The 21,261-nt window shown below is 35.8% G+C and overlaps 1 protein-coding gene across 1 annotated transcript; it reads right to left on the reverse strand.

Moving 5' to 3' along the window:
* Positions 1-1,312: 1,312 nt before the first annotated feature.
* On the reverse strand, positions 1,313-14,238 carry LOC145066973 (cyclin-dependent kinase E-1-like). The gene is made up of 9 exons (XM_079014207.1): positions 14,182-14,238; positions 13,875-13,978; positions 13,765-13,807; positions 13,596-13,694; positions 13,433-13,502; positions 13,275-13,369; positions 1,834-1,867; positions 1,552-1,636; positions 1,313-1,403 (listed from the first exon to the last, which is right to left on the reverse strand). The coding sequence occupies exons 1-9, from the start codon at positions 14,236-14,238 to the stop codon at positions 1,313-1,315; spliced, it is 678 nt and encodes a 225-aa protein (XP_078870333.1).
* Between the last annotated feature and the right edge of the window lie 7,023 nt (positions 14,239-21,261).

Below are 21,261 nucleotides of genomic sequence, written 5' to 3' on the forward strand. Positions count from 1 at the left end.
AATTAATCAAATTAAACTTTTAATCACAAAACTTAAATTTCAAAACTTGGGGACAAATTTTAAACTTTTCAAAACATAAGGATCAAATAGCAAATAATATAAATCAACTAATTAGATTATCTTAATTTGATCTTATTCAATATTACTTGCAAGACAATCCACCAATTCAATTCAAATAATCCATTATTATCATATAAGGAAATTATTATTCAATTAATTGGTAATTATCTTTTGTTTGGTCAAGAATATACTCATATATTTGATTAAAATCGGATTTTAATGACCCAAAACAGCAAGAAATCCCGAAACTACCTCCTTTTGACGCTCGAACTCGCCGAGTTCCCACTATGGACTCGCCGAGTTGGAGCTACTCGCCGACTCCACAGTGGAACTCGCCGAGTTCATCGGGCAGAATCACAAAAATCGAATTTTTCAAGCAACAAGCAATCAACCAATGCATCAATTCAATAGAAATCAATCAAGGCTCTAATACCACTGATGGGTTTGAGCCATAAGAACTTTCCTATGTGCACATCCAAACCCTAATTGCTTGGATCTAGGTTTCTCTAATTGAACATTCATTGTATCCAAGACTTACAATACTAGATCTAATGTAAACAATTGAATCTAATCATCTGAATTTGGATCTAGAATAATACCTTGGATTACTTGCTTGATACTTCTTCTTCTTGGAGCTTAGAGTCACAATTTTCACTCCTCTAATGGCTTACAAACACCATCTAGCAAGAGAATGATCTTGAGAAAGAGAGAGGAGGGTGAGAAATCGGCTCTAGGGCTCCTTGCCTTGCATGAGTGCCAATTTCCCTCACCCAAGGGATCTATTTATACTATGAGCTACTAGGGTTTCACCTTTAACCCTAATTGAATGACTTAGGACCTAAGCAATCCAAGATCCTCCTAGATACTAGGCTTGGACGATTTTATGGTCCTCTAACCTTAAAATCCGTCCACCCTTATATCCATAAGGATACATAGCCCAAAACACTACTATCACACATTTGACAGTTTATGCCCCTTTATTCAATTAACCTCTTTAAGTCACCAAATTAATTCTTAATTAATATATGACTTATATTAATCAAATAACATTATTATTCCTTTAATATATTATTCTTATAATATATTAACAATAATATCTCTTCCCTTTTAACAAATCATCCTGTCAAGTTGCTATGGTGAAGGCAACCCAAAGGATCATGCACAACCGGGTCAAGTACTTACCAAATATAGTTACAGCCTTAGACATTAATCCAACAACATATACATGATAGAATTGAAATTTTTTATTAATTTAAAGAGGCAACGCATACTCCAGCATTTTAGAGAGAAGATCATATGCGGGATTTTTTGGAGAGAGGTGAACAAAACTGTAAAGACTAGGACTATCACAGTAAGGAGCATAAATGATAGGTGTAAGAATTAAGATGATGACTACAAATAATAATAATAATAATAATAATAATAATAATAATAATAATAATAATAATAATAATAATAATAATAATAATAAATTATAAAAATGAAACCTACTATTTGTGCCCTTGGATGTGTTGCTCATCTGTTTGCCAATGTGGAAGATGGGCAAGTGTTGGCCATTTTTCTACTGTTGGATGACCTGATATTACCATTCAGATTAAACTAAAGATCTATTCAACAAATACAGAGTAATTTTTAAAAGTAGAATATAAGAAAAAAAATAAGAAGTAGAATGTTGTAACAGAAAGAAATGTCAACATATTTATCCAAATATGGATTCAGAACTTTGAAAGGCTTTAGTGGGCCTTACCAAATTTCAATTTTATATTTCCTTACCTAAAACCTTGAAAATTTTGTCAAGTGGATCAAGCTGAACAAGAAAGAAGTCAAGAACATTGTCACACCCCCAAACCAGAACGGCGGAAACGTTCGGGGGCGAAGGACTTCATGTAAGTATCACAAACACAAGCAATATAGTAATCCAAGTACAAACAACCATTTCCATTAATAAGTATAAGTTTTACATAAGTTTTTAAACATTACATACTCAAACACCAAAGTAGGTACAGTAGAAGACAAGAGTCGCGGTACGGTACTAGGTAGTCTTTTCAAGAGCTTCGGGAGTGTATCTGTCTACTGGATTCCTGAGAATACAAGTTATTTGAAAAGAGTAGATCATCATTTAAGCTGGTGAGTTCATAAGTATTTTAGTTTTGTAAAGTATACTCTAGGTTCTTTGGAAAAGTTCACTGGTTCCTCTAGAAAATCCTATATTTCCTGAGGTGATAAACTGATAACCTCAATAGTTTTCCCTCTGTAATTACTTAGTTTATATTAATTATGTATAACCTAATATTGAATTGACAGTCAAATGGGTGTATCTGCCCTAAGCCCACAACCAAACAAGGAACATGAAGTAAGGCGGAAGTCACACATTTCACTGTCAATCGGATATTACTTATATATAACTCTGATGTAATAACTAAGGACTTATAGAATTAACCACTAAAGGTCTTTTATGTTATACTAGTTTACAGAAATTGAATGACTAAGTTCCATTTGATGAGTGATTTAATTCCATAAGCTGTTTCATTTGTAAAAGTGGTTTAATCCCATAACCGTTCCATTTGTAAAAGTGGTTTAGTCCCATAAACCGTTTCCTTTGTATAAGTGGTTAAATCCCATAACCCGTTTCTTTCGAAAGAGTGGTTTAATTCCATAAACCGTTTCATTTGTAAAAGTATTCTTAGTTATATGTGCTCTATGGTAAAAACCAAAGTATTAATCCGGGAAAATATTATATTATCCATAATACTGCCTTGTGGTTTTAAATGTTCAAAAACAGAAGTACAAGTATATTTACCATACTTGATATCATGATACGTAGCTTTTACTGTAAGTAAAACTACAGAAGGTATATTTGGTCGGGATGTAATTATGTTTTCTTACTGTTTTAAGAGAAGTATATTACTTAGTAATTCACTCGTTGTTTTATCCATGTGAGTTCTATTAACCATACTAATATGACTGATATGCCTGCGGCGACTTTCTTCAGGCGTCGTAATGGAATGATATTTGACACCCTAGGCCTGCCGGCCAAACTGTAGCGAACAGTAGAGGTGTGGGATTGTCAGTCCTATATAGATCTCTACACAAATTCATGCTCTCCCTACAAGAGATTCTGGTTAATAGGTCAGGACTTAAAGTCATACTTAGATAAGTACACCGTGAAGGGTCTCACAAATTTATTGTTTCAACGAGATTTACGATGTATTATTACCCCGTGATTGATAACCCTGGTACTCTGTATCGTACCTTTGTTAATGCAAACCCGGTATGATGTATTATTACCCCGTGTTTGCTAACCCTGGTACTCTGTATCGTACCTTTGTTAATGCAAACCTGGTATGATGTATCTTTACTTCTTTAATATGTTATTCGTATATTAAAGGCATTATACATATCCTGGTATAGATAAATGAATTGTTGGTAATTTCCTTGGAAAGTATACAATCGTGAATCATACTTGTATATTTAGTTTTGAATCATAAATTATACCAATTATAATTTATATGCTCTAATCTAATTAGCATGATTTCTCATGGATGAATACATTTGCTCAGCCCGATACAAAGGTGGTGATACCAAAAGGAGTAACCTTTTGTACTCATATACATATAATATATATATTTAAGATGGAAACGACCTTCGGACAAATAACACAACCTTAACTCCACATCCAAACAAGGAAAAAGGAAATAAGATAATTCATTAGTTCTAAGCCCTTGAAATCTTATTTATATATTTATACATATATAAACATGATTTTTGGCATTTATAATTTGAAATAGTTTATAAAACCTTTTTCAAAGAATTTAACGGAGTTTACATGACTTTAAATATTTAACATGGCTTTAAGTAATTTTGGATGTATTTGGTAATTCTTGAAAGCATACGGAAACTATTTGCGTGATTATTATCACATACAATTATTAACACAATTTAATATTGTGTTAAACTTGTATTCACCCCCTAAAAAGCATTTAGAAACCATTAAAAATGTAAATTATAGGGGTATGAACTCACCTTGATAAGCGGTGATTCGGGCAGCGTTTCGTTTCCTGGAAAAAGAGTTTGTTTGAAGAAAACCGGCTTAAATCGGGCAGAGTTTCGACAGGAGAGAGGATGAATTCTCGAGAATTACGGGGCTCCGGGGCTTGCTTCGGGCTTTGGATGTGATACCGGGGCCTTCGGGGGTCGTGAGAAAGTCGAGGGGGTGAAAAGGTGAAAAATGGTGAAAATTGGGGTGAAAAACCTCTCAAATCCGAGAAGTCTCGAATCCGAGAAGTCGAGGGTGCGGTCCGAAGAAGACAGGTGGCGAGGCGAGGGTGAGTCAGCAGCACACGCGTCGGAAGGAGCGAAGGCCACGAGTGCGAAGTCCGGATGCGAGACAGCGAGGCAAGGTGCGTGTCGGATCGCTACTGGGCCGAACTTCCGTCCAATTAGAAGCTGCCACGAGGATCCGAGGGGTGTCTCCTGCGAGGGTTGTCGGCTGCCTATTGGACCTCGGTCTCGGTCCAATCAGATGGTGACACGGCGAACTTCGGTCCAACCAGAGGATGACACGTGGAGGCCTCGCATGCGAGGGTGATGTGGCGTTACTGTTCATGCAAAAATTCCCGATTTTTGCTATTTTTCTTTATTTTTTTTGTCAAAACTTGTAAAATTCATAACTTTTGCATACGAACTCCGTTTTTGACGTTCTTTATATGCACATGTAGGTAAAATTATAATCTATGACTTTCGTTTAGGTGTCGTTGGCTAATTATGACATTATTTTTAATATTATTATTTTAAACAGACCGGGACGGGAGTCCGTTAAAAATTCATAACTTCTTCATCTGACGTCCGTTTTCGTCTGTCATTTTATCGTTGTACTACTTTTGATGAGGCCTTCGATTTTCGTTTAAGTTGCATCGGCTAAATATCGATCGATTTATATTTCGAATTTTTAGCTGTCTACTACTAAACCGAAACTTCGAAAAATCATAACTTCCTCATACGAAGTCAGATTTTGACGTTCTTTTTATGAACGTTCTCGGTTTAACATATTCTACAACTTTTATTTAGATTGTTAAGTCTAAAAAGCCTTTTATCGAAAATTCGCTTTTTACACTGAACAGTGTTTTGTCGGTTTTATCGCGGATTTTCGATTGGTCATAACTTCTTCGTTATAACTCGGATTTCAGTGCTCTTTATAATTTTGGAAAACTTGTTACAAACTCTACCACTTGGTTCATCCTAATTATGATTATAGATCAATAAGTTTGTGACCAAAATTTGACTGGTGTCACATTATCCCCCCGTTAGAGGGAATTTCGTCCCGAAATTAAGTCTAAAGTGATACTCATGGACTAGGTCTAATCTTCCCTTTCCCAAGTGAATTCAAGTCCCCGGTTTGTAATCCAGCGAACCTTCACTAACGGGATAAGACTTTGCGTGGTTCTTTAGATTTCCTTATCCATGGTTTTTATTTGTTCTTCTACAGAGTGTAGACTTTTATATAACTAGATTTCATCAAGTGAAATAACAAGTGTTTTATCGGATAGAAACCTCTTAAGATTAGATATGCGAAAGATGGGATGAATGTTATTAAGTTTTTGTGGTAGTCTAAGTTTAAAGGTACAAGACCGATTCTGGTAATAACCTCAAACGGTCTTATGTACTTTGATATGACAAGGTCATCAATCCTGGAATTCCAAGGGTTTTCATTTATCGAAGTCGTAGCTTCTCTGGTTAACTCTGGAAGCTTTATGGCGCTTCCCGATTCGTATTTTGTTTTTGGTAGTTTCTTAGATGAATTCTAGATCAGCAAGGGTGATGTGTTGAAATTGGATCTCTAGCTAGTTGCGTATTACCTAATTTAGTCCAGTGCAGATGGGATCTGTACTTGTGACCACATAAGGTTTTGAATGGAGCAACTTGAATGCTAGTGTGATAATGGTCTCGACTAATTGGTAAATGGGTATCCCATTCTTTACCATAGGCTATCCCATCGAATCATGACTACTCTAGTTCCTAGAGATTTTTGAGTGACGACCTGAACTAGGAGATGATTCTATTATCTCAGTGGAGATAATAGACATTCGCATACCGTGCTCTCACACGTTCCAATTATCTTCTCTACTAGCCACATTTTCAGGTCTCACGACTTCCTGTTGAGCCTCTTTACTTTGTGTGGAGAGACTTGAATGGGTTATTATAGTCAATGATTGGAACTATGACCTAGGTACTCTTTTCGACTTAGGGTGTTAGTTACTATATTGGCTTTGTCGAGATGATAACGAATTTCAAATTCGTAGTCATTTAGTAGCTCGACCCACTGTCGTGGTCTCATGTTGAACTCTACCTGGTAGAATACATGACGCTGGATTTTGCTCCGAAGTTCCTGATCAGACTCATACTTGGCTCATCCATCATTACCTCATGTATACAAGTCGTATATAATTTAGATTTCCCAAAAGGTTCAGATGGGTGACTCTGCCCCAGGTCCACAACCAAACAAGGAACAAGAGATAGGGCGGAAGCACACATCCTTAATCTTGTTAAGTCTAACTTATATACCACCCTCGCGTATACACTTAGCAACGATAGATCAAGTTAATGAGTTCTTAGTCTCTATTCTTGAACTTGACCGGTGGTACAATGATTTTCCTATGAGATCTATTGAGGTATTTCAGTAGTTACTGACTTCTAAGACTACTTCTGTGCTTTTCGTTTGAAGTTTCCTGTCTACTAAGTAGGCTAGAATGGCGTGGTACTCTTCTCATGGGTACTTCTGAAGTTTTGAAACGAGAGGAAACCTAAGGGTTTTCTGTTATGGATTGAAAGAATTTCATCTTACGGCTGATTAAGGAAAAGTTCTCTTATAGAGCTTAAGAATTTTCACATGGTAAGGGCCAGGCCAAACCATGTCGAATGAGGATGTCAAAAATTTCTCGATGAAATAGATATTAAGTCGTTCTGGGATGAGTGATTACTAGAATGATATCCTAGTACCTAAGTTTTCCGCGCTTCTTGTTTTATTCTGTTATTATCACTACGAACCCCCTTTTTGATTCGAAGTTAGCGGGTACTACCAATACGAGGATTCTGATAATTTGAAATTATGAACTTTCATGAAACGATCCTTACTAGGTCTCTCTATAATTGCTTGGTGCATACAAGTCATGTATAATTAAGATTGGTAAGACCTTAGACTGAGCAACCCTGCCCTAAATCCACAACCAAACAAGGAACAGGAAATGAGGTGGGATTACTCACTCTAACTCTACAAATCTTAATTATAAGTGACCCTTATGTATACACTAAGTTATCATAGCTTACCTGTTAGGGTTTCAAATTTTTATATAAGTGTTATGATTTAGTTTGAACGGAAGAGTAATCATAATTATAAATAGTTATCAGGGTTTGGAAGCATACCAAAATATAGCAGGGTTCTTTGATGCTTTCCCATGTATTGGGATCAAAATCCTCCTGCTCCCCCGTAGTTCTTCTTTGTTGGACAACCCCTCTTGTAATGTCCTGTTTCACCACAAAGGTGACATATGGGAATGGTTCCAACATCAGTAGTTGAAGTGATGAACTCGACCGGAGTTCTACAGATGCGGGAGGTACGCCCCTTTATGTTGCATCTATTGTAATGCAGGTCTCGGCAAACTCCATGATGATGGTAGTTGCACTTGCTACAGTGTTGGAGGTTTCCTAAGTACGACTTGGTTGGTGCTAGAATAACAGGGCTGACGGGGGTATTGACTGCCCCAGTTCGTTGCCCACTGTTAGGTTCTTGAGTTGAACAACTCCTTTTCAAGTTCTCGAACTTTCGTTTAAGGATATTAGGCTTAAGTTCGAGGTGTCCTTACAAGTAGGTGCTTGTGGCTGTACTTGGTCATCACCACTATCGGGGTTACCGATAGCATTACTACTAACATTTGCATTGTTAGCATTAAGGTGTGCAATGACAGCTGTTACTGCTGCTGTGACCGCATCTTGAAACGTAGCTGCATCTATCTGAAGGATTGGTGTTTTGCTGGTGGGTTGGTTACAATTCTTTGGAGGCATGATTCTGTTATATGATAAGAAAATGAGTTTGTGAACGACTATCGTGTCTCTAGATGTATTCTAACCATTTGTATCTATGTATTAATCTTTCGTTTTGTTATATTGTTCTTAATGATTCGACCTGCATCCCTATGATGCAGTCTTGGTAAGGAATATAGTTAAGTTTCTAGAATGGTTAGGAATCGAGTATCATCCGAACTAAGTTACCTTCGCTTGGTGGATATCGTTTCCCAATTTTTGAAAATATTTGAAAACAATTCATAACAGTGTCTACATAGAATAGACTTATGAATTTGAGAAGTAATCACCATCAATTAAGATTCCGTGATCTGATTTATGGTCATTAGCTATGACAGGAAAAGTGGATAAGCTCCAAACCTAATGTGAGTAATGAAATCACTAACTCACTAGGTTGAACCGATTTACTAGTTATTACTTAGATGAAATGGTGCTCAAACTCTTCACAAATCATGTGTGGTTTTCCTTTGTTCTCCATTTTATTCTCTCCTGGTATTGATTTATTCTCTCCTGGTATCTATACGGTGTTTTTCTCCTCTGTAGGTATATTGAATTCCCGGGTTGTCTTACTTCCGATTCTGACCTTGGTCCCCATTGCTTCGTGATGAAGATTTTGAATCTTTGGAGTTCATGCGAATCTCTCATTGGTGTCCTTAATAGGGTAAGGGCACTAAATGATTTCTATAGTTTATGTACTTCTCATATGTTTCTTTCTTGGGATTCCCCTAATGAAATTCTGTTAGATCCTCCTTGACTCTTCTATTGATTTCCAGAGTATTTATCTAAGGGGTTTATACGAGAATGGGAATGTCTAAAGAATCTATGAGAAAATTTAAATTTTTACAAAGGTGATCCTTCCTGGTCCTCCTATAATCACATGGGGTGTACCGATTATATATAATCCAGATCAAATAGACCTTCGAATAAGTAATCCTACTCTAAAACCACATCCAAACAAGGAAAAGGAAGTAGAGTGAAAATCACCTATTCTAAGTCCATAAAATCTCGACTATATATAACCTTAACGTATCCACTTAGTACTTATAGACTTATCAGAAAAGATCTTTTTAACATTTCCCAAAGGTTTATTTCAAATACTTCCATGGTATTTGATTCTTGGACTTCCAGTTATTAGAAGTTGATAAGTTTTCAATTTTCTTGTTATAGCATCCTAAAATACTCCTATAGTATTTTAACCTTTGTGTTTGGTTCAACGATTCATCTGGTACCTTGGTAAGTTTTAGACTTGTTGCAACAATACAATCACTCCCAAACACATGTTGGTCATATCTCAAATGAATATAGTTGATTAGGCTATATTGATCCCAGATATGATTACATAACTGTCTAGGTTTAACTGTAATGTTCAACATCCAAATACGTTTGTTTTGTTCCTCTTGTGATACTCATTCTAGTATATATATATTCTGCATGTACTTATACTTTTATAAAATATTGTTATATTTTTAAAGTATAACTCTTGGTCAGAGTGCTTTTATCCCATTGGGTTTATAGTTGTATATCTTTTATGATTGATATACTGAGTTCACTATAAACAATGCTCTGATACCAATCTGTCACACCCCCAAACCAGAACGGCGGAAACGTTCAGGGGCAGAGGACTTCATGTAAGTATCACAAAACATGCAATATAGTAATCCAAATATAAACAACCATTTGCATTAATAAGTATAAGTTTTACATAAGTGCTTAAACATTACATATTTAAAAACCAAAGTAGGTACAATAGAAGACAAGAGTCGCGGTACGGTACTAGGTAGTCTTCTCAAGAGCTTCGGGAGTGTACCTGTCTACTGGATTCCCGAGGATACAAGTTATTTGAAAAGAGTAGATCATCATTTAAGTTGGTGAGTTCATAAGTATTTTAGTTCTGTAAAGTATACTCTAGGTTCTTTGGAAAAGTTCACTGGTTCCTCCAGAAAATCCTATATTTCCTGAGGTGATAAACTGATAACCTCAATAGTTTCCCTCTATAATTACTTAGTTTATATTAATTATGTATAACCTAATATCGAATTGACAATCAAATGGGTGTATCTTCCCTAAGCCCACAACCAAACAAGGAACAGGAAGTAAGGCAGAAGTGACACATTTCACTGTCAATCGGATATTACTTATATATAACTCTGATGTAATAACTAAGGACTTATAGAATTAACCACTAAAGGTCTTTTATGTTATACTAGTTTACAGAGATTGAATGACTAAGTTCCATTTGATGAGTGATTTAATTCCATAACCTGTTTCATTTGTAAAAGTGGTTTAATCCCATAACCGTTCCATTTGTAAAAGTGGTTTAGTCCCATAAACCGTTTCCTTTGTATAAGTGGTTAAATCCCATAACCCGTTTCTTTTGAAAGAGTGGTTTAATTCCATAAACCGTTTCATTTGTAAAAGTATTCTTAGTTATATGTGCTCTATGGTAAAAACCTAAGTATTAATCCTGGAAAATATTATATTATCCATAATACTGCCTTGTGGTTTTAAATGTTCAAAAACAGAAGTACAAGTATATTTACCATACTTGATATCATGATACGTAGCTTTTACTGTAAGTAAAACTACAGAAGGTATATTTGGTCGGGATGTAATTATCTTTTCTTACTGTTTTAAGAGAAGTATATTACTTAGTAATTCACTCGTTGTTTTATCCATGTGAGTTCTATTAACCATACTAATATGACTGATATGCCTGCGGCGACGTTCTTCAGGCGTCGTATTGGAATGATATTTGACACCCTAGGCCTGCCGGCCAATCTGTAGCGAACAGTGGAGGTGCGGGATTGTCAGTCCCATATAGATCTATACACATATTCACGCTCTCCCTACAAGAGATTCTGGTTAATAGGTCAAGACTTAAAGTCGTATTAGATAAGTACACCGTGAAGGGTCTCACAAATTTATTGTTTCAACGAGATTTATGGTGTATTATTACCCCGTGATTGCTAACCCTGGTACTCTGTATCGTACCTTTGTTAATGCAAACCCGATATGATGTATTATTACCTCGTGATTGTTAACCCTGGTACTATGTATCGTACCTTTGTTAATGCTAACCCGGTATGATGTATCTTTACTTCTTTAATATGTTATTCGTATATTAAAGGCATTATACATATCCTGGTATAGATAAATGAATTGTTGGTAATTTCCTTGGAAAGTATACAGTCGTGAATCATACTTGTATATTTAGTTTTGAATCATAAATTATACCAATTATAATTTATATGCTCTAATCTAGTTAGCATGATTTCTCATGGATGAATACATTTGCTCAGCCCGATACAAAGGTGGTGATACCAAAAGGACTAACCTTTTGTACTTATATATGTATAATATATATATATATATATATATATATATATATATATATAATTAAGAAGGAAACGACCTTCGGACAAATAACACAACCTTAACTCCACATCCAAACAAGGAAAAAGGAAATAAGATAATTCATTAGTTCTAAGCCCTTCAAATCTTATTTATATATTTATACATATATAAACATGACTTTTGGCATTTATAATTTGAAATAGTTTATAAAACATTTTTCAAAGAATTTAACGGAGTTTACATGACTTTAAATATTTAACTTGGCTTTAAGTAATTTTGGATGTATTTGGTAATTCTTGAAAGCATACGGAAACTATTTGTGTGATTATTATCACATACAGTTATTAACACAATTTAATATTGTGTTAAACTTGTATTCACCTCCTAAAAAGCATTTAGAAACCATTAAAAATGTAAATTATAGGGGTATGAACTCACCTTGATAAGCGGTGATTCGGGCAGCGTTTCGTTTCCCGGAAAAAGAGTTTGTTTGACGAAAAACCGGCTTAAATCGGGCAGAGTTTCGACAGGAGAGAGGATGAATTCTCGAGAATTACAAGGCTCCGGGGCTTGCTTTGGGATTTTGATGTGATACCGGGGCCTTCGGGTGTCGTGAGAAAGTCGAGGGGGTAAAAAGGTGAAAAATGGTGAAAATTGGGGTGAAAAACCTCTCAAATCCGAGAAGTCTCGCACCCTTTATATAGGGGTGCGAGGGTGCGGTCCGAAGAAGACAGGTGGCGAGGCGAGGGTGAGTCAGCAGCACACGCGTCGGAAGGAGCGAAGGCCACGAGTGCGAAGTCCGGATGCGAGACAGTGAGGCAAGGTGCGTGTTGGATCGCTACTGGGCCGAACTTCCGTCCAATTAGAAGCTGCCACGAGGATCCGAGGGGTGTCTCCTGCGAGGGTTGTCGGCTGCCTATTGGACCTCGGTCTCGGTCCAATCAGATGGTGACACGGCGAACTTCGGTCCAACCATAGGATGACACGTGGAGGCCTCGCATGCGAGGGTGACGTGGCGTTACTGTTCATGCGAAAATTCCTGCTTTTTGCTATTTTTCTTTATTTTTTTGCCAAAACTTGTAAAGTTCATAACTTTTGCATACGAACTCCGTTTTTGACGTTCTTTATATGCACGCGTAGGTAAAATTATACTCTATGAATTTTGTTTAGACTTTGTCGGCTAATTTTGAATTTATTTTTAATATTATCATTTTAAACAGACCGGGACGGGAATCCGTTAAAAATTCATAACTTCTTCATCCGACGTCCGTTTTCGTCTGTCTTTTTACTGTTGTACTACTTTTGACGAGATCTTCGATTCTCGTTTAAGTTGCATCGGCTAAATATCGATCAATTTATATTTCAAATTTTTAGCTGTCTACTGCTAAACCGAAACTTCGAAAAATCATAACTTACTCATACGAAGTCAGATTTTGACGTTCTTTTTATGAACGTTCTAGGTTTAACATAGTATACAACTTTTATTTAGATTGTTAAGTCTAAAAAGCCTTTTATCGAAAATTCGCTTTTTACACTGAACAGTGTTTTGCCGGTTTTATCGCGGATTTTCGATTGGTCATAACTTCTTCGTTATAACTCGGATTTCAGTGTTCTTTATATTTTTGGAAACCTTGTTACAAACTCTACCACTTGGTTCATCCCAATTATGATTATAGATCAACAAAATTTTGACCAAAATTTGACTGGTGTCACAAACATATATTAGGATAAAAATAAAAAATAAAATTTAATGAAATATTAATCAATACAGCTGTATTTGTTACCTGAAAAGGGTTTGGTGTGGCTTTAACTTCTTGTCCTTGAAACAATGGCTTCAATGTCAGAAGCTCAGCAAATATATAGCCAACAGCCCACATATATAATAATATTAAATAATAAAAAAATAGTAGAAAGATAGAATTTAGTGGGAAAAGTTTCATACCAACAACACTAGTATAGTGTTTCCCTCCAAGGAGCAACTCTAGTGAACGATACCAAATGGTTACAACAACCTGTCAATAGAAATGGAAAGAATTTTCATATGTTTTTTAATATTATATTTAATTATGTAAATACTAAAATACTATTTCCTCTTAAAGACTTACCCCATTATCAAACAATGGCTTCAGTGGAGCTTGATATATTCTAGCAAGTCCAAATTCAACAATTTTTACAACTCCTTGTTCTTTTCCATCACCCATTACCTATGATTAAAGTACACAAATTTAAAAATGTCATGTAATCCAATAAACATGAAAAGAGATACAATCTTACCAAAATAGTGGAGGGTTTAAGATCTCGATGCATAATCCAGTTGCTGTATAATATTTGATAAATGTAAGTGTTATGCAACTAAAAGGAATAGCTTCATGAATTTCACTTACCTGTGAAGATAATTTAGCCCATTAAGCAATTGCCAAAGTATTGACTTTAGTGTGTATGGGTTAATAGCTTGGTTGGCATTGTCTCTGTGATGTCTAATAATTTTCTGGTGTTTAAACACAAAAAGAAAGTTAGTCAAGGTGTAGAGCATGAAACCCATAAGTTTATTCAGTTTAACTATGGAAAGAAAGGGTTAAATGCAATAAATGATAATGTATTTTGAAAAATAAAAGTCAGTAAAATAAGAAGGTAGATTAAATAGTAAACAAATCAGATGTTGCCCTCAAAAAAACCAATCCTATAAATAACCTTGAAAGAATTGGTTCCTTCAATTCTTTTTCCCTTCTTTCTTTCCATTCTCTCCATGAAAGAAGTTAAACACTCAAATCACCCTGAAGAAACTGGCCTGCTTTTGTGAATTCAGTTCCATAAGAAGGGTGTGATGCTGGGGAAGAGTTATTGGGTTCCTCATGAAACATCGAAGGTTTATAGAGATTATGGGTTTCAATCCTACGAAAATATTGGAGCAAGTCAATTTGAAATTGAGCCGAAGGAGTACCATGGATGTAGGAAAACACTATTTCCTCCTGAATCGAACTTTGATGGCCCAGACTTCATTGTCTCTAGTTTTGCTTCCAAATCCTTCACATCTCCTAATTTGACCTTTATATTCTCCTCGAGAGAGATTTTCTCCTATTGTCAGCGTTTCAGGAACCCAAATCAGCCTGAGTAAACTAATTTTTAGGTATTTTGATTATACGTACGAATAAAAGTGATTAATAACTAGTGTAACTTCTCCATGAAATTTTCATCTGCCCTTTCCATTACATCGTCGTCTCCCCTTATGTAAAGCAGGTAAGTATTCAGAGTATTGATGAACATGTTGTCGTAAGAAATCAACTGTGACTGCGTGGAATTTGCAAGGTGCTCATTATACATTGCAATCTGTACATGCCAATGAAGCACGACTAAATTAGTAGGAAACATGTGAGGCGTTCCAGGGGATTTTAAGGCCGACTTGTTGATAAGGGTAAATGTTGATTCAAACCCTAGAAATCGCTCCAAAAGGGTCAACGAAGGGATGGGGAAATGATTTTCAATGTAAGATAGAGGAGGTTGCTTCGAGCCCTAGATATAACGCGACGTTGCAAATAATGAAGAATCTAAGGGGGGGTGTTTGAGAGTGATGTATGTTTTTGTTCTGGATGTGTAGCTGAGAGGCATCGTGCTTGAAGGTGGTTGCAATCAACATTTATTTTTGGTAGATGATAGGTGAAGCGAGGAGTTCAATCGATGTTTTTAAAGTGAAATCGGAGATTGGAGAGCCAAAGAGGAGAGAATCATAGAACCATGAAGTGTGGATTGATTTTTTAGGGTTCAATGGTGGTGAAGCGGATCGGAGAGGAGGGAGAGGGAAGAATCGAAGATGAAAGATAGAAGGTAGAAAAGAACAAGGCGGGTTTTCAAAAATTTGGGGATTTCATTTTCGCCCGTATCTACTGAACGTGTGTTCATTAAAATTATAAAGAGACACTTATAGAGGACGCCCATTTAAGATACAGTGCCCTCCGTGTTTTTAATTTTTTTTCTTATGACACTAATTTAATGGCACACAATAATACGTGACCTAAATACTTCACTTTTTGAAGAGATGACACTTTTTTAATGTCACTCTCTTTTACATAACATAAATCAATGAGTGTCGTGGTTTGCGCGTCGTAAAAGGGTCTTTTTCTTGTAGTGAATCCATGATTATCGCTATATTAGCCAAGAATAAGCTCAGATTCGTTGATAAATCAATTTTTCAGCCACTTGTTACATATGCTACATACGCTAACTGGTATCGTGTTAACTCCATGGTTGTTATTTGGATTTTATACTCTCTTCATCGTAGTATTGTTGAGAGTGTTCTCTTTCTTCAAACTGCTCATGAGATCTGGATGGAATTTAATCACCGATACGAGCAATCTGATGGTGCTCTCATATATTAGATTCAACAACAGGTCTATTCATTGGCACAAGGATCATATGATTTATCCACCTACTTCACTAAATTAAGGAAGATTTGGGACGAGCTTCGACTTGTTTAAGGAATTCTTGAATGCACATGTGCAGCTTCTACAAGTATTCTCAAATACTTGGATGATCAATGTTTAAGTCAGATTTTGTGGGATTAAATGACACCTACGAATTCTTACGAGGACAAATTCTGGTGATGAAGCCCATTCCTTCTGTCTCAACTATATATTCCATAATAATTCAAGAAGAACACTAACGAGACATCATCCTTCCTTCTGCGATCAATTTTGATGCTATTGTAATGAATATTTATAATACTTCATTGAACAGTTCTTCGAATAAAATCTTGTTTGTGCTCACTGCAAGAAAACTAGGCATTCTAAGTCTCAATGTTATCGTTTAAATGTATTCCCAACATATTTCAAATTTACACGATCCAAGAAAGAAGAGCCTAAATCATACATTCAAGTTGCTACTTCAGATCAAAATATCTCAATCTCTCAAGATCAATATCATCATCTCATTCAGTTGCTTAATCAAACAAGTGGTCAACCTTCTGTTTCTTGCTTTGCAAATTCATCTGTGACCAAAGGATCTATGAATCCAGATGGTAAACCCTTCTCATTTTCTCACTTTGCTCGTAATGTTTACAAATAATCTGCATTCCTTCAACCACATTTATCATTCATCATTGATACTGGAGCCATATATGTTGGATTAGGTGTCTAAGTCCATAACTACAATTGGTATGTACTTGACCCGAGAGTAGCATAGTTAATTTCGGGTTGCCTTCACTAGAGCAATTTAACAAGACAGATATTTTAGAAAGAGGTTATTTGTGATTTATTAATATATTATAAGTATAATATATTAATTGAGAAATCATATGATTTAATTAATATTGGTCAAGAATTAATTTGGAATTAATTTAGTGATCAAAAGAGATTAATTAAATTAAGGGGACTGATTAAGTAAATTGGTAATACATATAGTTTGGGCCAATAATCCATGATTGATTAGTGATGTACTAAGTTTATGTGAGAGTCCATGAAGTGTTAGTCCATAAGGCTTATCGTATGGATTATTGGATTAAAGGCCCAATGAATGAATTAGGGTTTACAAGTTGAAACCCTAGGAATTCCACACTATCCAAGTAACCCCTTAGCTCCAACTTGACCAACCCAAGGGTTCTAAGTGAACCATAGCCGATTTTGGTGGTTGTAGTATCTCTCTCTCAAAGTCCTCCACTTGTTCGTGGTGTTTGTGACTTGTTATCACACTTGAGGTGCTAAGCTCTTGAAAGGCCAACAACTACAAGCTACAAATAAGAGGTATTCTTCTAACTAGTTTTTATGATTCATGTACCAAATTTGTATGCTAGATAGGCTTCATGCTTTGGATAATATGAATTTACATGTATAATTAGAGAAAATTTATATCCAAGGCATTAGGGTCGTATGTGCACCATAGGAGTGTTATAGTACATAAAACCCAACAGCGGTATGAGAGCAATGAGTGTTTTCTGTTATATTGTTGCGAAGGTATTGAAGAGTTTCATAACTTGTCCTCAAGTTATGGAACTTGGAAAGTCTCATTCATTAAACATTAACTCCATAAGTTATGGAATCCAAAAGTTTTGAAGAGTTTCGAAACTTGACCTTAAGTTTTAGAATTTGAAAAGTTTAATTAAAAAGTTTTAATTTGAAATATTGAATTCAAAAACATCTAGTAATTGAAAGGTTTCAAAAGGTGCAACTCTTGGGTTCATAACTTAAAAATTAATTAAATAGTTTTTAATTTTGAATTTTTATATTTAGAACCTTGATGTTTTTTGAATAGTTCAATTACACCTTATGGACTTTATTAAATTGATTAAAGTGTTTAATTAAAAGAGAATTAACAATTCCATAATGATATGGTTTAAGTTTAATTAAATTAAAAGTTTAATTTATTAATAGATTAAACCACCAAGTATTTTAAATGTGTAAAATACACCCTTATACTATATACAATTAAAAGTTTAATATATTATATATGTATAAGTTAAAAGTCAGTCTTACCGTTAGTAGGTCTCATTCACTAAGCTGGTCTATAAGGGGTGTTTAAGGAAATTGTCTATAAAATGGAGATTGAATGGGTATCCACTCTTACTCACCACACTCTTGACTAGTGGAGGGTCGTTAGCCTAATAGGATTGATAGGACATTTAAATCCTCATTAAAAGTATAATGAAATATAAAGCAACTAAACCTTTTATTAATTCCCAATCTTAGTTACCTAGGAAAAATATGAATTTGATGCTAACCCATGAAATTGCACATTGCACCTTATTAGTCATTAGTGGAGCGTGTGTGGTTAACCGGCACACTAATATGAGACTAATGAAGGATGAAAATGGGTAGCTCGTAGTTTGTCATAGATCAATAGAGCGTGTGTGGTTAACCGACACATCGATTGAGTGATAAACTGTTGGGTCGTGTTTTGTGTTATGTATTGCGTCTATTGGGCTCGTTAGCTAGTCCATTATGTATCTCCGGTATGGGCCTGTCCATCCATGAGTTTAGTAGGGTTTAGTTTATCTATAGGTGCTTGCATGCTCCTAGAAGAAAAATGATAGAATAGAACGATCAGAGAGTTATTATTCAGCAAGTTTATTGTTATCATTCTTGTAACCCTAGAATCCTCTACAGTGGAACTTCTTAGTCGAGCTCTGCTGAGGATTGTTTGATCTAATCATTCGACACATCTTGATCTATACTTGTGTTATTTACTGTTTTTACTTCATCGCATTACCTGTTAAGAAGATCTAATCGATCATCAAGTTAATTAATAACTTATCAATTGGTATCAGAGCAGGAGGCTGTGTAATTCATACACATCTTTTCTGTGAAAACGGTTGTGATTAGGGTTATTCCGCATTAACTAATATTTATTGAGCCGTCATCCCATAATTGACGTAACTCAACATTTATTTGTTTTGCCCTAATCATATATATTACAAGTCTGATCTTTCAAACAGGTTATACGATCAAGCATGGACGAGTCACAATCAAATCCCATAAACATCTCAAACAGAATTGGAATAACGACAAAGATTCCCATCCTTTACACCCAGGATTACGAAGTCTGGGCACATCACTTTGAAGATTATGTCATTGGATCTGAAGACAATGGGTATCTTATTTGGGAAGCAATCGTGTCTGGACCATTCGCTCATTCAACACCATCTAAAATCATTAAAACTCAGAAAGAGTATAATGATCTGTTGAAGGACGTAAAAGATATTGCTCAAGACGAAAAGGATAAGTTTCAGTGCAATATTAAAGCATTGAGACTAATCAGATTCGCTCTTCAATCGGATACTTTCAGGCTAGTAAGTTCATGCAGCACTGCCAAAGAAATATGGGATAGGCTGCGAGAGTTAAATTCCACAGACAAAGATCTGGAGCATTCCATTCAGACCTTACTTTTATCAGAGTTTGGCGAATTTAAGCAGAATCCCGAGGAAATTGTTACTCAGACATTCGATCGCTTCAATCATCTTCTCAGTAAGATGATTAAACACAATATTGAAAGGAAGTTGATTGAACAAAAAGTTACGTTTTTGAATGGTCTTAGATCTGAGTGGAGAGCGGTTGTGTCCACTGTTAAAGCTCATTAGCAATTCAAATCATATTCATTGGCTAAACTGGTAGGGATTTTGAAATCCCAAGAAAAGATTGTCTTGCAGGGGAAAAATGTGGTTTCAAGCTTGGGTTCCTTGGCCCTTCTATCTAAAAGCAAAAGTGTGGTAGAAGATGAAGATCTTAACTTAGAAGACTATGACCTTACCTCTGAAGATTATGCAATGATGGTGTCAAATCCAAAGAGGTTTATTAAGAAAAGATTTCCTACCAATAAGAACAGAAATTGGCAGGGAAGCTATAGTTCTGAAAAAGTGAGGGAGGAACCGAAGGCAGAAGAACCAAAGAAAGAGCCGAAAGTTGAAGGAGATTCAGGTGTGAACTGCTACTACTGTGGAGGAAAGAACCACTATGCCAAAGACTGTGTCCTAAAGAAAATGGCAGAAAAGGATGAAGAAAAGGATGAAGAAGTTGTGTTGATGAAAAAGATGGAAGAGATCAAGAGAAAGAAAACTACTGCTAAGCCTTCTATGAATGCTTTAATTGTGCAGGGTTCGGTAGCAGATGATGAGTTCGGTGGTGTGGAGGTCTGGTCAACCGAATCTGAGGATGATGAAGTCAGAAAGCCATCTCATGGAAAGGCTTACGTTGCAAAAGGTGAAGGAAGCGGTGGAAAGTGTTTGATGGTGTCGGATGTATCTCAAATGTGCGGATACAACACAGACGGTGGGAATGAAGACACGAAGGAGCGAGAGGACTTGCGCTTCACAGCAAAACCTCTCAGCGTGCAGTTTAATGAGCTTGATGAATTAATCAAGAAGGTAAAATCCATTTTTGTCTCATTCAAAGTCCCACAAAATTCATATGAAAAAGAATTAAAAAATGTAAATTCAAGAATCTCTCATCTAGACAGCAGTTTAACTCATACACGGGTCACCAATTCTAACCTAACTGACCAAATAAGCAGGGTGTCTTCAAAGAGTGAGGAACGGAGGATGTGGATAGAGCTGAAGGAGTTGGAGTTGATCAAATCCAAAGAAGAAAACATTTATTTACAAAGAGACAATTTAAAACTTTTGAAACAAAGAAATGTATTTTGTTTGATTGCTAAGCGTCTTTATTCTAACATCACTCAACTTCATCTTAACTGTGAAATAGGACAGAAAATTCATCGCATGATTTTGCCCTTCCTTGAGTTTAAGGAAGATGAAATTGACGCTGAAGCATATTATTGCGAAAGTGTAGTTTCGTCTGAGGATGTAAATCCGACTTATATGTATGGTCTAGACAAAATCGAATCTTTCATAAAGTCCAAGGACCATAAGGACAAGCTGAAAAATCTTTTGGATGAAAATGATAAACTGAAACTAAGAACCGAAACCATACAAAAGTTTGACTCATTGAATGCTAACTTGAGCTCAGAAAATAAAATTGATGTTGAAAATGCATCTGAGCTTAATGAGGATGATGATATGAGTGAAATTTCTGTAGAGGATGAAGTTGACTATTCTGAGTTTGTCAAGAGCGAACCCGAAAACCACAAAAATCTTATTTCAGAAAATTCTGTGGTGTTTGCTCGTCTGTCCCAACAAAAGTCCCCGATCCTTGAAGAAAAAGTTGTTGTATACCAAAAGGTAAGGACGACTCCAAATCAGGTGTATAAGGTCACAGGAGTAACCGAACATCAGACAGCCGAACTCACGGCCATTTTAAATGAAGATAATGCTGATGGTTGTGATGAGTTCTT

This window comes from Lactuca serriola, chromosome 8 (genome assembly GCF_051521515.1).
Source record: "Lactuca serriola cultivar US96UC23 chromosome 8, Lser_US96UC23_V15, whole genome shotgun sequence".
NCBI lineage: Eukaryota > Viridiplantae > Streptophyta > Magnoliopsida > Asterales > Asteraceae > Lactuca > Lactuca serriola.